General features: G+C 35.4%; 1 protein-coding gene and 1 pseudogene across 1 annotated transcript; both read left to right on the top strand.

The window, feature by feature from the left end:
* Window positions 1-3,905: 3,905 nt before the first annotated feature.
* LOC114528929 lies at window positions 3,906-7,193 on the top strand. Its single transcript, XM_028550639.1, has 7 exons — window positions 3,906-4,011; window positions 4,420-4,749; window positions 5,236-5,640; window positions 5,753-5,875; window positions 5,958-6,080; window positions 6,382-6,476; window positions 6,972-7,193. The coding sequence occupies exons 1-7, from the start codon at window positions 3,906-3,908 to the stop codon at window positions 7,191-7,193; spliced, it is 1,404 nt and encodes a 467-aa protein (XP_028406440.1).
* A 2,321-nt stretch (window positions 7,194-9,514) lies between these two features.
* On the top strand, window positions 9,515-14,808 carry LOC114528928 (annotated as a pseudogene).
* The last annotated feature ends 103 nt before the right edge of the window (window positions 14,809-14,911 follow it).

The following is a 14,911-nucleotide window of genomic DNA, read 5'->3' as shown; positions in this document are numbered from 1 at the left end:
CACTGTAAATTCACAGGACGAACCGTCTAGCTATGTAAAACCGTGTAATTGTATGTTTGTCTTGCTAATTCATGTATTTTGGTACTAAATATTCACGTTAACCGCCCAGCCTGACGTGAGTCAATCCAGGGTGAAAATACCTGGCCGATCGTCATAATTATGATCATAATATTCTTTAGGATCATACATATATATCGAAGCAAGCGAACCGCGTGTGAAGGATGATAAAGCATTGCTGAAAGCTGGACCTTTTCAGAGTAATATCAACTTTTGCTTTACTTTTCAATATCATATGTATGGAATAGATATTGGCAGCCTCAAAATATATAAATCTTTGAATGGAACTGACAAATTCCTCATGTGGACAAGGAATAAGCCTGCCAATGATATGTGGGAAACAGGCTGGTTTGATATTCAATCTGGGGAAAAGTTTTATGTGAGTATAGAAAAACAGATTAAACATCTTTTCGAAAATACAAACTGGCCGAAAACCTCATGCTTGCCACGTTACCAATGTCTTGACCACTGCGTGTATTGCAGCATACACAGTTTATAAAAAAAGTAATAAAAAACCTAAATGTGAAATTAGTCATAGGTATACCAAAAATGTCTCTAGGTTTACAAAAATGGCGCTAACATTTTATAAAATAGCACAGAAAAAGTATTTTTTACCTACATTGGGAATGGAGCAGTTAATACAAACTGTAGTATCCTGGGGTGTACTTAGGATAGAAGGCGAGTTGTCTAATTGTTTTAGTATACACCCTGTACCTAGATATATCAATTTCAAGAAAATAATCGGTACACGGCAATTACACCGAAAAATATTTTAACTAATTCAATTTTATACGGTCGCGCGAACGAATTTTTCCCAAGCGTGCACCATCACGAATAGACAATGGTTGAGTAGCCAATCAGAATGTAGGATTTATAATAGACAATAGTCAGGTGCATACTAATATTTTATAACTTACAGTTGCTTATTGAGGGTGTTTGTGGGGATGGTGCTCTGGGAGACATTGCAGTAGATGATATCTCAATGGTTCAGAAAAATTGTTCTCAAGTCCATGAAGGTATAAAAAAATTTATAAACATTGTGAATCATAACAATCGACGAGCTAATTTTAATTTTTGTGTTTCATGAAATAGATACTTCTCCATTTTGCTCGTTTCAAGAAAACTGTATTTGGGAAACGGTCGGGGATTGGGAACGAAAGCGAGTACGGGACAGGAATCGTCTCATGCCACAAGGTGTGTTTCATTTTTTTCACATTTCATATTTATACGCATTACGTAGGATACGAATCTACTAGTTCCATAAATCCGAAGATTGATTCTCACACAATTGTTTCCAGTAGCAGCTTGGGCTTACTTTGGGAGCTAGCGAATTTTTTTCTTAAATCCTTTCTTTGCATTGTGCCAGACAGTGGTATTTTGCTTTTCTTTTTCGATAGGCTATTTTCTAAAGACAATAACATCTGGAAAACTCTGGGCAACTTTGACAAATGAAATGACAGAAAAATATCAGTGCATGTCATTTTGGTATGCGTTCTCTTATTGCCCCGAGATGTCATTTACCTCTGCTCAAGAACATGACGAAAACATTCTTCGAATGCGCCATTACCTGTCAGATAAAGACGAAAATCACTGGTGGTTTACTGAGATGCCACTTGAAAGATGCGAAAAAAAGTCGAAGGTAGTTGATATCGATCCCTCGTTTAGTTCCAATGCCTGAAATGTTTCGTAAAGTATTTTTTGTCTTAACTAGATTACGTTTGACATAGTAATACCTTGTGCGCAGTCTTACTTTGGAATTGACGAAATACAATTCTCTATTGAACCGTGTTTAACTTTCCAACAAGGTCAGATAATGGAAACAAAATACAAGGCCTTACTCTTTTTATTAATTTTTCCGCATATTTGTAACTTACCATGTTATTGTATTTTCATATCGTCCATGTTATGAAGTAACACTTAATCAAATATCTTAAGGTGGTTCTGCCTGGATGCGAAAATCCGGCAAATTATTCAAAACGTCCAAAAAGCAAAACAGCGATGGATCCATCACTGCATTCTACAACAGTCGCCTTTCATCTTCACTCAATCATATTTCTCCGACGAGAACACCAAGCTTCATAGACGTAATATCTCCAGATCTCGTAAATTACATCGTTTCGAATGCCAAGCCCTCAAATCACTCTGAAATTAGCGTTGGAACAAGAGTATTTATTGAAAACAATCCGGACACTGCATTGCTGGGAACCGTGATTATGAAAGATGAAACCCCATCAAAATACAAGTTAACTGCACGACTTGATTGCAATGGTTCGGATATTGAGGTTTTTAATAGAAAGGTGTACCTTCTTCCCTATCAGTTAGATAGACATGGTAAGTGATAAATGTCACATTTAATTATTACTCTGGCGTCAGCGACGGAGTTGAAAATTCGCCCCGGTTTTGTTTTGTTTTTGTTTTTGTTTTTTTTATTTTTTTTTTTTTATTACTTTTCGTCGTCGCAAGTCTGTAATGGCGCGAAATATACTAGTATTTAAAATGTGTATGTGACCGTATTTATCTACGTCCCAGTCTTATCTCCCAAGAGTTGTGGTGCACAGCTTTGGCTAATTTTCCAATGCGCGATTCGATTTCGCTCGCATGATACGGCAATTCCTCCAAGAGGAACAAATAAACCGTTCTTTTCATGCTGTTCGATTAAGTTTAGATTGAATTGGGGTAAGAATATATTTAATACATGTAGATTCCGGTCCTATTTTAATAATATCGCTGCTATTTCGCCGTTTAACAAGATGATGTGGTCGTGTATGGGCGCGTTGACACGTCGCGTAGTTTGCACAGGATCGAAGATTTAATACAACTATATAAGCGCGAATTCCAAAGGCAAAGGGTAAGACGAAGCGAATGTATCATGCGGTTTATTTACATTTTTGAACAATTGAACTTCTATACTGCGATGTGCTTCTGAATTTTGCGATCGAACATTTAGGTTCGCAAGGCATCTAAATGCGAATATGTATGCGAAACAATACGCGAACTGTATTGTTTATGTTCAGAAGCTCTATATTGAAGACTGGCACGTGCGCCGGAGTTAACGCCAGAACGGCGTCTTGTTAATATAAGAACGGAGGTATTTCAAAAACGCGCGAATATTAAAAGACATACCAAAAAAATTTACCGAGTGCACCTGCAATGGCCATGACCTCTCTATCGGTGATCATATTTTAGCCCAATTTGGCAAAAAACAGACATTGTCGGCTATCGAACAGAGACTAATTGCAAAAAAGAAAAAATGAGTATGCATGGCCATAGCTAAACCGCCTAATTTGGGGGGGTGTATGTTCATATATTCGTGTTTACACAAGGAAGGATAGCGTACATAAGAAATCTATCGGGCTTAAGATGAATGTGTTAATCTACAAGCCCCCCCCCCCCATTCAAGCTCCACCTAAGGCCCTGTGTGTGTCGAGATTAGCGAGTTTCCCACCCCCCCCCCCCCCCCGCAAGCACCAACATCATCTAACGTCACAATCACGAATAGAAAAAAGTATTTAATCATACTATAACAATGATACAGCTATATAATTATAATTGATTTTCAGGTCCAAAATGGCGAACCACAAATCGCTGCCAGGAACAGTACAAAAGTTCTTGTATTTTATTTACGAACTTGCTTAATTGGTTTGACGCTGCCGACTACTGTAAAGCACGTGGTGCGGAATTGGGTAAAATCTACTCCGAAGACGAAGAAAAAATTTATAAAAGCTTGTATTCAAAAAAATTACCATTTTGGGTTGGCTATCACGGGCATAAACATCAAGGGAAGAAATTCGTATGGAATGACGACAATGAGGATGTCTTTAACAAACTGAGCAACAAGAGTTTAAAAAATGGATTATCAGCCGGATTATGTGCACTGGTCACAAAAGATCCATTATGGCAACGAACCAACTGCAGCGAGGCTCATTCTGTTTTATGCACCCAGCCAGGTGCACAGTTTGTATTTCTATTTTTTTACAAATCAGCAGTGGGTGGAATCTTAGCCTTTCCTGCAATCTGATTCGCTGTTGCGGGAGGAATTTTACAATATCTGATCATGGATGATAAAATCACTATCGCATGTTCGTCATCGTGAGAAAGGCCAATTCAATCCCAGTCCCAAACTGACAAACCTTTGAGTTTGGAGAAAGTCTTTAAAATCGGTCGAGGGTGATAGAGAATTAAATGCTTGTCGATCTCCATTTTGAAAAGGATGAAGATAGTTGCATATTTTATGCAAAATTCATCCGGACAACGAATTCGTTCTGTGAAATGCATATGTATCCCCCTGTTATAATCTTGCTTTCGTTTGCCACGCCCTTGTATGTTCCGTTCAGATTGCGAAATTGATTACTCTTATTCTAGGAAGGCAATTGAAGATCCTAAACTATTGTGATAGGGAGGATGTCCAAAAGCTCTCTTGCGAGATTTCAAAAACTGTGCTGCTGATCAAGAAGGCAGAACTTGGCGCAGCTACTGACGGAATGTGTTCAACGCCTGTCATTAAAAATAAAAACTGTTCTCAATTGTACATTTCTTCTAAACATCACCTCCTCGCGGAAATAAAGGCAATGTGTGAAGGGAGACGTGAATGCAATATATCTGTAAAGTCAATAACAAATGATCCATGCCCGTTGGAGAGAAAACGCATAAATATTGAGTATAAATGTTTGGTTCAGTCAAAAGGTTATCCTGGTGAGTTGTTTATTAGCATTAAAATGTGTTACTCTTTATATTCTATAATGCGCATGCTTAGCTATATTTTTCCTACTTCTCTTTACTAAAACCCTGCTTTGTTTCGATTTAAAGAGGCTAGGCAAAGCGTGAAACTGATCATTTGAAGTTGTGGTCTGTGGAAGAGAAAGCAAATATCGCGTACAATTTTGTCGTGTACAAACATGAAAGCTATGTGACGGATTAGTGACCTTTACTTTCACTTCGGCTCATTGAATGTATTATTTTTTACGTTCTTGTATACTATTTTGTTCACACTTTATCCTAGTACTCTTTTATGTTTTGGACCATTTATCCAGGCGACGCTTCTTTCCTCTACGGTCTGTTCTATATATAACATGTATACGGTCACTTCCGTCTCCCACTAATATCACTGATTAAGACACTTTAGTAAAACCCACCATTTGCAACATTAAACATAAACACTTATGAACATTATCTTTTTAGTGCTTGCAGAAAGAAATTCCGCATTCCGCCCAAGAGAATGGAAGAAATTTCGCGCAAGTTACTACAAAGCAGATGCACGCAAAACCATCTGGAAGGAAGCTAGAGCAATCTGTGAAATGGAAAGAGGAGCGACACTAGTTTCCATTGAAGATAAACAAGAAGAAAATTATGTGATGAACCTTATGAGTTCTATTGGCCTGAATGTTTCTCACATTGGACTAACAGCAAAAGAATACCCTGGAAATTTCGAGTGGCTGGATGGTAGCAAGAGTTCTTACAGGAATTGGGTGAATGACACCGTTAAGAGTTTTGCTGGTGAACCAATTTTTGTTGCGGTTGGTTTTAAAGGTTGGCTTCAGTCATTTGGAAATTATACAGCTGGTTTTATTTGCAAATATACTCCAGGTACCAAGAGATATTTTCAGCAAGATGTTTTTAATAATACAACGGATAAACTCTAGATAATATACCACCTTGAACAGCTTACAAAGTCGTATTATTAATACTTTTCATACAGGTGTTGGGGGTTGTGATTTTGAAACTGGTTGGTGTGGCTGGAAGGATACATCAGCAGAAAGCTGTTGTCCCTGGAGCCGTTCAAAAGGCATTGATGACACATCCACAAAAAGCACACTGTCCGGTTAGTGTATAGCAAAAAATCCTGATTTGTATATCGGTCAAAATTGTGACATGTACTAATGTGACTAATGCATGCATTGTAGGTGTCTACAAAACAGAGCAGACCTCAGACGTCTATATCTACCAGTTCCTAAATGAGAAAAAAGGAATCTTCTTTAAAAGTGGACAGACCGAAAGAAATGAATCGCCTGACGTTATTCTTTTGTGTATGTTTGATAACAAGAGTATCAGTGGAGCGACTATCGTTTTGTTGGCAAAAAATGGGGTGAAAATATATTATGAGAAAGATCTCAAATTTTTGTGGGGTTTTACGATTGGAATGCGTGAGTAGGCTATGCATACAAATCTCATATTTTTCAATGAAATAAAATAGTAAATTGAACAAAATGATAAATTACTTTTTTCTGCTTTTATCCAGCACTACAAACGCGACAGTCTCGATTGATTCTTGGCAACATATTTGTTTTTTGATTGATACTATTGAAAATTTGTGGAGTTTCTATAAAGATGGAGGTTTAACAGATATTGCTTTGTCAAGAGTATCAAAATTTTCCTCCGACGCACTTGATACCGATGATAATCAAGTATTTTTAGGTCAAGAGGTAAGTATTGTCCTTCAGTGTAGCGATTGATCACTTCACCTTCCTGGTTCACTGCAGGTGATATAAATATAAATATAATTTATTTTGCGCTGAATAATTTATACCATTTTGTCCTGATTGGGTAGTAAATTACCTCGAAGAATTAGTTCATTGGTATTATTAAGACATTGTAGCTGAGAACAATATAATGGCAAAAATTCCAATTACATTTTCAAATAAACTTATGTGCATTCGCCACTGACCTGTCTATAGTCAAGCGTCTAAGCAAGTAATAGTGAGCTTCAGCAAGTGATTTTTTGACAACACGTTCGTTGATCGGAAGTTTTTGTTATTCACCAATCATAATCCTTGACCCATGAGAACGTCACTTAGTAACTAGCAATCATCCTGGTCAGGCTTTTGTACAGAACTGCTTGAAGCCAGCTGTATAAACACGAAGCCAATGTCTACACTAGTTTTATTAAGTATAAAGTCGGTTTACATCTTGTTTTATAGACAAAATGTTCATTTGAATGCAGCAATGTTAAGCATTTTTTTGGAAAGATGACGAAACCTGTCATGTGGTCAAAGATAATCGATGCGCACGAAATCTTGGCTCTTTCTTCCGGCTGCGGTATATTCCGAGAAGCTGGTGATATGGAGATTTACAAAGACTCTGAACTAAACAAGCATGCAAAACTAGTGGATCATGGTGAATGCACTGCTGGGAAAGGTTAGTTTTTATGATGAATTACAAAGATGAATTATGACTATAGCCCATTTACACCGCGCACAATTTTTGGTATACGGTACAGAAAAAAATTGTACGGATGAAATTTTAAACTGCCAAGTAGTTAGCCAAATTTCAACAGTGCAAAATTTATCCGTTCACACTATGGTCAATTTCCGTTTTGGCACGGATAAAATTGACTGCCTATAAGTAGCTGGTCCAAATTTCACCCCCACAAAACCCAAAATTGCGCGTAGTGTTAATGCATGGAGGTTTATAAATCGCAATCAGAATAAATATTATATATCTTATCATGCTTCACACTTTCGAAGGGGGTTAATCTTTTAAAAATGTATGAAAACCGTCGCACATTGCAATAGCTATTGTTCTTATATGTTTCCATGAAAAGAGGTAATATTCTGTAAAAAAATGGCCTGTAAAAATTTATACATTCACTGGAATGATGATTCTCTATAATACATTAATAGCTAGGTAATATACATAATTATATGAATAATATATTCACAATATCTCATTGAACTTGACAGTTTTTTATTAATTATATTTCTCGGACTGTGCCATTCCATAATGGACAACTTGCGCTTTAGACTAACTTTTGATCGAAGTAACTAGAGTGATTATAATAAATCACAAAATAAATCACCCCAGCTAGAAAGATCATACTTAAATTACTTAAATTAGTAAAACTGCCAAGTTTGGCTGCGAAATTTTGTAAAATATGGAAAATATAGCCATGCGAAGTTGGTAAATTTTGTATACTTTTGTATTACGTGCGGAAATGTGTAACTAATTTAGTTACAAACTTCCGGTCGTAATACAAAAGTATACAAAAATCGACAACTTCGCATGGGTATATTTTCCGTATTTTACAACAATTCGCAGTCAAACTTGGCAGTTTTACTTATTTTAGTAAGCTCTTTCAGAAAATGCCCTTTTTATTGCCGAGGTAAGAAATTAGTCTAAAGCGCAAGGCGTCCATTGATGCCATGCATGTTTGCATCCAATAAGGGATATTTAACATTCTGTTTACTGCAGGTTTTCGACTCCAATGTCGAAAAATCAGCAACGCTTCAACCATAACGTTTCCTTCCGCATCAACTTTGGTTTCCCCCTGGATGAGGTCATCTCTTGACAGTGTTCGTGGCATTTGTATGAATTTCACATATCGCCTACTGGGGTTGGATTCTCAAATTGATGTTTGGATTCAGCCAAGAAATACTGTCAAAGAAAGGCTGTGGTCCGTTAAACGTTCTAGAAAGCACGATTTGTGGAAGAATGGTCAGCTTTCCTTGGGACTTGTTTCAAGTTTCAGGGTATATAATAAGATCTATTTATTTCTTGCCAGTTTGCTGTTTGCCTTAAAAAATATTTTGTTTTTATTTAACATTTTGCCTATTAGGTTCACGTAACAGCGACATTATGGTCCAATCTAAGCGAGGTCAACGTGGATAACATTTTCTTTACAGAAGGTTATTGTTCTCCTGTTCCTAAGAATGCCCAAGGTAGAGAATTTGCAATGTTAAAACATGTATAAAACGTATAACAGACGACTGTACACTAGGAACGTTTCAACGACAAGCTAGATAGAGCTCGAGGGAAGAATAATTGGGAGGGAAAGGGAAGAATACATTATATGTAAAACATGACAATCATAATTATATGTTTACAAAACCTGTTCCAAATTACTCTATTGCCAATGCAAAATTTGAAGATTTCGCCTAATTACCTAATTGTAAATTTAGCGAATTAACTTTTTCGTCTCGTCTTAAATTTGTTAAAACATTGAAGCTACATTCTTCTGTTTCAGAATGGCATACACATGTGGCAAATAGTTCCTCGGGATATTTAACTTCACCTTATTATCCCTCAGTTTACCTGAACAACATGAAACGTTCTTGGAAAATTAAAGTACCTCAAGACCAGCGTATCAATCTGACTGTTTTATTCATGAATTTAGAAGATGCCAAGCATTGCAGTAGAGACTCGATTGTTTTCAAAGACACTTTTCTTTCACGGAAATATACCTCTTATTGTGGTAACACTTTTCCGGTCGGGTATTTATCCACGCGTAATGTTGTTTATGTGACGTTCCAATCAGATGAATCTCAAGTTCGAACAGGTTTTAAAATTCACTATCAAGCGGTATCGAGTAAGCATTCATTTTCCAAAATCGTTTTTAATATTGCCCAATAATAGGTTACATTTTGTATTAACATGTCCGTTTTCCTACAGTTGACAAGGTTTCTTGTCAAAAGAACGATATCATAGGTAAGTAATTTACTATTCAATGGATGACAATAGAAATTCTATGAAGTAATACTGGTATATAAATAGATTGTTCTTCTTTCTGTTGTGCGCTCGTGAGTCATAAAAAAATACGTAAGAGTAAGACATGCTAAAAATTAGCTCATTTTCAAGAAAAACTCCTTGCCATCATTTTTTTTATCATCATTAGAAGTTTAATTTAGGGAAAGATGATATATATGTATTCATGTTCGCTCAACAGTAGCCGAAACAATAGCTAACAAAAGAGATCAGTCGGGAATCAGATGAATATATGAATACGCCCGACTGATCTTAAAATATATGAATATGTCCGACTAATCTCGACCAATATCGAGCGACCGCCCTGCTGATCATATATTACACTTAACTACTTGAAGTCTTTCCTTTTAGTACATTTCACTTCGTCAATGCCCCATTACTTCACATCGAAGAAAATACTGCTACCAACTAATCTTTTCATTTCAGATTGTCCACCAACACTACGTTGCCATCCTTTCAGTCTAAATAAGTCAAAAATATATGTTTATGCTGAAAACTTATTACGAATACCAGATTACTTTCCTAAGAAAACAACAGCAATGTAAGGCATGTCGTTGTTAACGTTTTTAATCAGCTTGCAGCAACTATATTTTTTAAAAAAAAATTTTCTAGAAATTTTGATGGCAACGCCTTGGTAACATTAACTACATTCGTAAACCTTACGTCTTTGGAATTCTTGTAAGTTGAACACATCATGATATATGATCTGTCAATATTGGAACAATGACTCAATTTCTATAATCGGAGATATTTTACCTCAGCTTTGATTGTTTTTCCTTCGTTTGTATCACTTTTCTCTTTGACAAATGTAGAAGTATTAGTGGCAACAAGATAATCTCTATAGATAAGAAGACTTTTCATAATTTGACATCGTTAAGGACACTGTAAGTGAAAACTTGCATCTTTTAACTTATTTGCTGCACAGCTATGCTTAACATGTTGTTTTTATTTAAAACTATATATTTTATAGACGATTACCTTCAAATTTTCTTAAAGACATACCAAGAAATGTTTTCCAGCGGGTAAAATCTCTCGAAATGTTGTAAGTTTTACCATGATTTTTATTCTAGGTTTGAAAAATTCATCATTTCATCTAAAGTTAGAGATGTTTTTCCGTGCTATTCTTTACACAACTCACGTGTAAAGTATACCAATGTTGTATGGATACATTATATAGAGATTTGAGTATGAACAGACTTTACAAGTTGGACAAGACATTATTCCTTAATTTAAATTATCTTCGATTGCTGTGAGTGATATAATAATTTATAATTACTAATTCGATACTGATTAAGTTTACACTTAGTCTAGTAATTCACGTTTCAATTATGATCTACGCAGGAGTCTTCGAAAGAATCGAATTAGATTTCTGGAAGATGGAGTGTTTTCTAATCTTCGCAAGCTTCAATATCTGTAAGAAATATTTATGATATTTTCGTTTTGATCGATTACATACTCTACCTGTGATTCATATATACATGTCACCGTTCTATAATTTACTTCACCTGGTTTACAAAGAGATAGACGTAATGAATTGTATTGCATGATATTCGTCCACGGACATAAAAATTATGCAGTAGCTACAAACTGCATAGATCTCATTGAATTCCATGACCGAATAATTGTTTTTTTTTCCAACAAACGACAAAAAGTTGATGTAATTTTCAAATTTCGCTAAAACAGCACAAAAAGGACGATTTTTTATTATTATATTTTTTTATTATACTTATTATTAATGCGCAATATTTCATTTTTCCCAGGTATCTTGATGATAATGATTTGTCAAATTTGGGAAGTAAAGTGTTTGATGCAAACTCTGCGTTGAAAACTTTGTATGTTTTATTTATTAAATAAATAGGATTTCCTTGTATTTATATTAATATATTTTTTTGTATTGTTTGGTAGGATATTAAAAAACAACAATTTAAAAAAAGTTAAAAAATCGTGGTTAAAAGGAAAGTTGTCACTTGTAACTTTGTAAGTATAAATGTTGGTTATTAATTTTAGAGTTTGGCCGGTTGTAACACTTTTAAATCTTGAACTCTTCTGGACTGCCACTGAGAGGAAAAAACACACATTGTTAAGTTTATGACGTGATTCACAATGATGAAAAGTGATCATAGCTATAAAAGTTTTCAAAAGGCGTTTTTAATACTTTTCAGTAGCTTTTTTTAAATGAAACAAAAGTAAAGTTATCTTTCTTTACGTGTTTATTTTAATCTGTCTGGATAAAATTAAACAATTATGTTGTGGAGGGTCCTTCATTCTCTACATACGCACACATATTATGCAGCTGATGTATGCATGTCATTGAATTAAAAAATAATTTTTTGTTCAAGAAAACTCCAGAATAATAAAATAAAAGAAATTGAAGCATCATTCGATGATTTGAGAAATTTGGTTGACTTGTAAGTATCATGCATCTATATAATTTTTTTTGCTTACCCACTGATATATTATTACCCAGTGTTGCAAAATAATGTGCACAAATTTGACCAAGCCTATTGAATATTTTTTTATTCAGGGATATATCAAATAATCAGATACACAAAATTCCTCAAGATTTATTTCAAAATCTTCTGTCACTTCGGCACTTGTAAGTCTTGACGTATTTGTGTTTCAAATTTAACATTTTGCAAAATTAAAAACATCATGAATCAGTCATTCCAGCTTTTGGTGATGAATTTAGTTCAATATTGCCCATGTTTGAAGAACGAAACTGGTCTTTCCGTCTTTCTGTTTCGCCATAATTATTCCTTTCCCCCTGTCTCTGTCTCCCCCCCCCCCCTTCCTCTTCCCACCTTTCTGTATCTCTGCCTCTCTGTCTTTCTATCTTTTTCCCTCTATATATATATATATATATATATATATATATATATATATATATATATATATATATATATATATCGCTTACAACACTGTATTAGTCTGTACATGTATATATCATTTGCATAGTGAAAATACGTCTAAGTCATGCATGACTTACTTAAGACTGAACAAACCCGAAAATGTCACCAAATCAGAACAACAGTTGTGGCTGTTCCGTAATAAAGAGCGCCTTTAAAAATTTAACTATTTAATAAATCACGCCTTGAATCATGTTACATGCACAACGTATAGTCTTCCGTTTTAAGGACATTGATATTATGCTCGCGACACTGCTTTTAAAAATTGAGTTGAATGAAATTTTACTTACCCTGTTATACTACAAAGACTATGTTATGTCAGTCTATGCGTCTGTTGATTCAGCATATAAATATGATAATTACTATAGTGTCAATTTTTTGTGGGACATACTGTATAATTATATCGTCTAATATTTCATCTTTTGCCATTTATTGTTAGAAAAGTGGATCATTTTACGCTGTGTTGTTTCGCAAAACAGAACAACCCGAGTGTTTCGTGCGTTGCCAAATTTGAAGGAGGATTTTCAAGTTGTGATGAGCTTCTGAAAAATGATGTGCTCAAATATTCAATTTGGATTCTTGGTCTGATGGCCTTCCTTGGAAACTTCATTGTTATTGTATGGCGATCGTTTTCAAAGGACAGCAATCGTGTGGCTTCATTTCTTTTAACAAATCTCGCTGTTGCTGATTTCCTAATGGGCGTGTACCTGTTGATTATTTCATATAAAGACACAGTGTGGAACGGAGTGTACTTTAAACATGATATTTCCTGGCGTGCAAGCAATTTGTGCATATTTGCTGGTGTTATCTCTACTCTATCAAGCGAAGTCTCAGTGTTAACTCTAACTGTTATCACCCTGGAACGTATGATATGTATTATATTTACTCTTAAATTTCAACGTTGGTCAATGAAGAAAGCTTGGGGCATAATGATCGTTGTTTGGTTGACTGGACTTTGTATTTCAATCATTCCGTTACTAAACAATGCATATTTCTATGATTGTAAACAGAATTCACACTTTTTTGGACGTTCACCGGTCTGTCTACCGCTCCAGTTATCGAGCGATCGGCCAGCTGGCTGGGAATATTCAGTGTGTGTATTTCTCGTTTTGAATGGTGTTTCTTTTTTATTCATTCTCCTGGCATATGTGTTTATGTACCGCTCCATAGTCAAGGCCGCCCGTTCAGTAAGGTCAACGAGGGTAAAGAAGGATTCAACCATTGCAAAGAGAATGATGTTCATTATTTTAACAGATTTCCTATGCTGGTTTCCTGTGATAATTTTAAGCATTTTGGCTTTAACAGGAAATTTATATGATCCTTCGAAACAAGTATATGCTTGGGTGGCTGTGTTTGTATTGCCCATCAATAGTAGCATCAATCCACTACTCTATACCTTCTCAACTCCATACGTTCGGAAAATGATTCCGACATCAAATCGTCTCTCTAGATTGTCCATAAAATATTCAATTAAAGGAAGATTTCAGAAAGGTAATTCTATTGAAAAATTCTTGAAAACGGACATTTTTGTATTCGTAAAGGAATGCATTTGTACTATTTCTGTGTAGTATGTGTTGTGGTCAGTCGTGGCCCGTTGTTCACTTTAGCTTTTACATGATATTAACAGACTACCAGCTATATACTCTCTTTCAATTACTGTATGCCAATAGCTAATGCATACTGGTTATGAGTATTTTTCAGTGTTTATCACTTGTTAATTATTATTGTTTCTCAAGCGGATGCTTTGCATTTTGCCCTGTTGATACAAAAATTACCTGAAATATGTTTGCCACGTTTATTACGCAGAAACGAATTTTACTAGGCAACCAAACAGAAAATTGTATTACTATGCTTCCAAGTTACTAAGGTTGGCTGATTGTAAAATCTCGGAAGCATACGACCGGCAAAATTTACTGGCCTCGTGCAGTTAAAGCGCACTGTAGACAAATATGTAAATGCACCCTGTTACCTGTACGTTTTATTTTTAGCATTTGCACTAGTATCAATGCAAACAGCAGCAAGTGAAATGGCAGTGCTATAGGTCCAATAATAGGATTTCACTCGCCTTTGTATTTGTTGCAATGTTTTAATTTTTTGTCGTCGCGTTGCATGTGCGTGTTTTTGTCCTTGTTCTTTCTGCCCTCGTATTTCAGCACCAAAATAAATCAAGTTTTCTATGCATTTAGATCGGCCCAAAGGTATTTTTGCTGACGAGAGTCCTGTGCGTGGTCTCGACACCATTCAAACAGCTGTGTCGCATTTTTCAACTCATCAAGCCGTTCGCAGAACGCATCTTGGTAATGCAGTTGAACAATTAACTAAGAAAAACGTCGGAGAAAGCAGTTTTATTCACGACTATGTCGAGCAATAAACTCAAATTAAATGTATACTTTTTATATTATTTAAACTTTATTTTCCATATATCAAGTATCAACATTAAAAAGTATAGCAGTAGTAGCCTAGGGACAAACGGT

This window comes from Dendronephthya gigantea, unplaced genomic scaffold (assembly GCF_004324835.1).
Source record: "Dendronephthya gigantea isolate DGI-Jeju-01 unplaced genomic scaffold, DenGig_1.0 000052F, whole genome shotgun sequence".
NCBI classification, from domain to species: Eukaryota; Metazoa; Cnidaria; class Anthozoa; order Malacalcyonacea; family Nephtheidae; genus Dendronephthya; species Dendronephthya gigantea.
Note: the sequence above shows the minus strand (reverse complement) of the source record. Positions and strands in the feature narration are given on the sequence as shown.

Bases quoted from the DNA above. Each gene is read 5' to 3' on its own strand.
- LOC114528929 (XM_028550639.1), top strand. From the start codon at position 3,906: ATGGATTATCAGCCGGATTATGTGCACTGGTCACAAAAGATCCATTAT. The intron at 5,641-5,752 runs GTACCAAGAGAT...CTTTTCATACAG, and splicing joins TATTTGCAAATATACTCCAG to GTGTTGGGGGTTGTGATTTT. The intron at 6,477-6,971 runs GTAAGTATTGTC...CTTGTTTTATAG, and splicing joins AAGTATTTTTAGGTCAAGAG to ACAAAATGTTCATTTGAATG.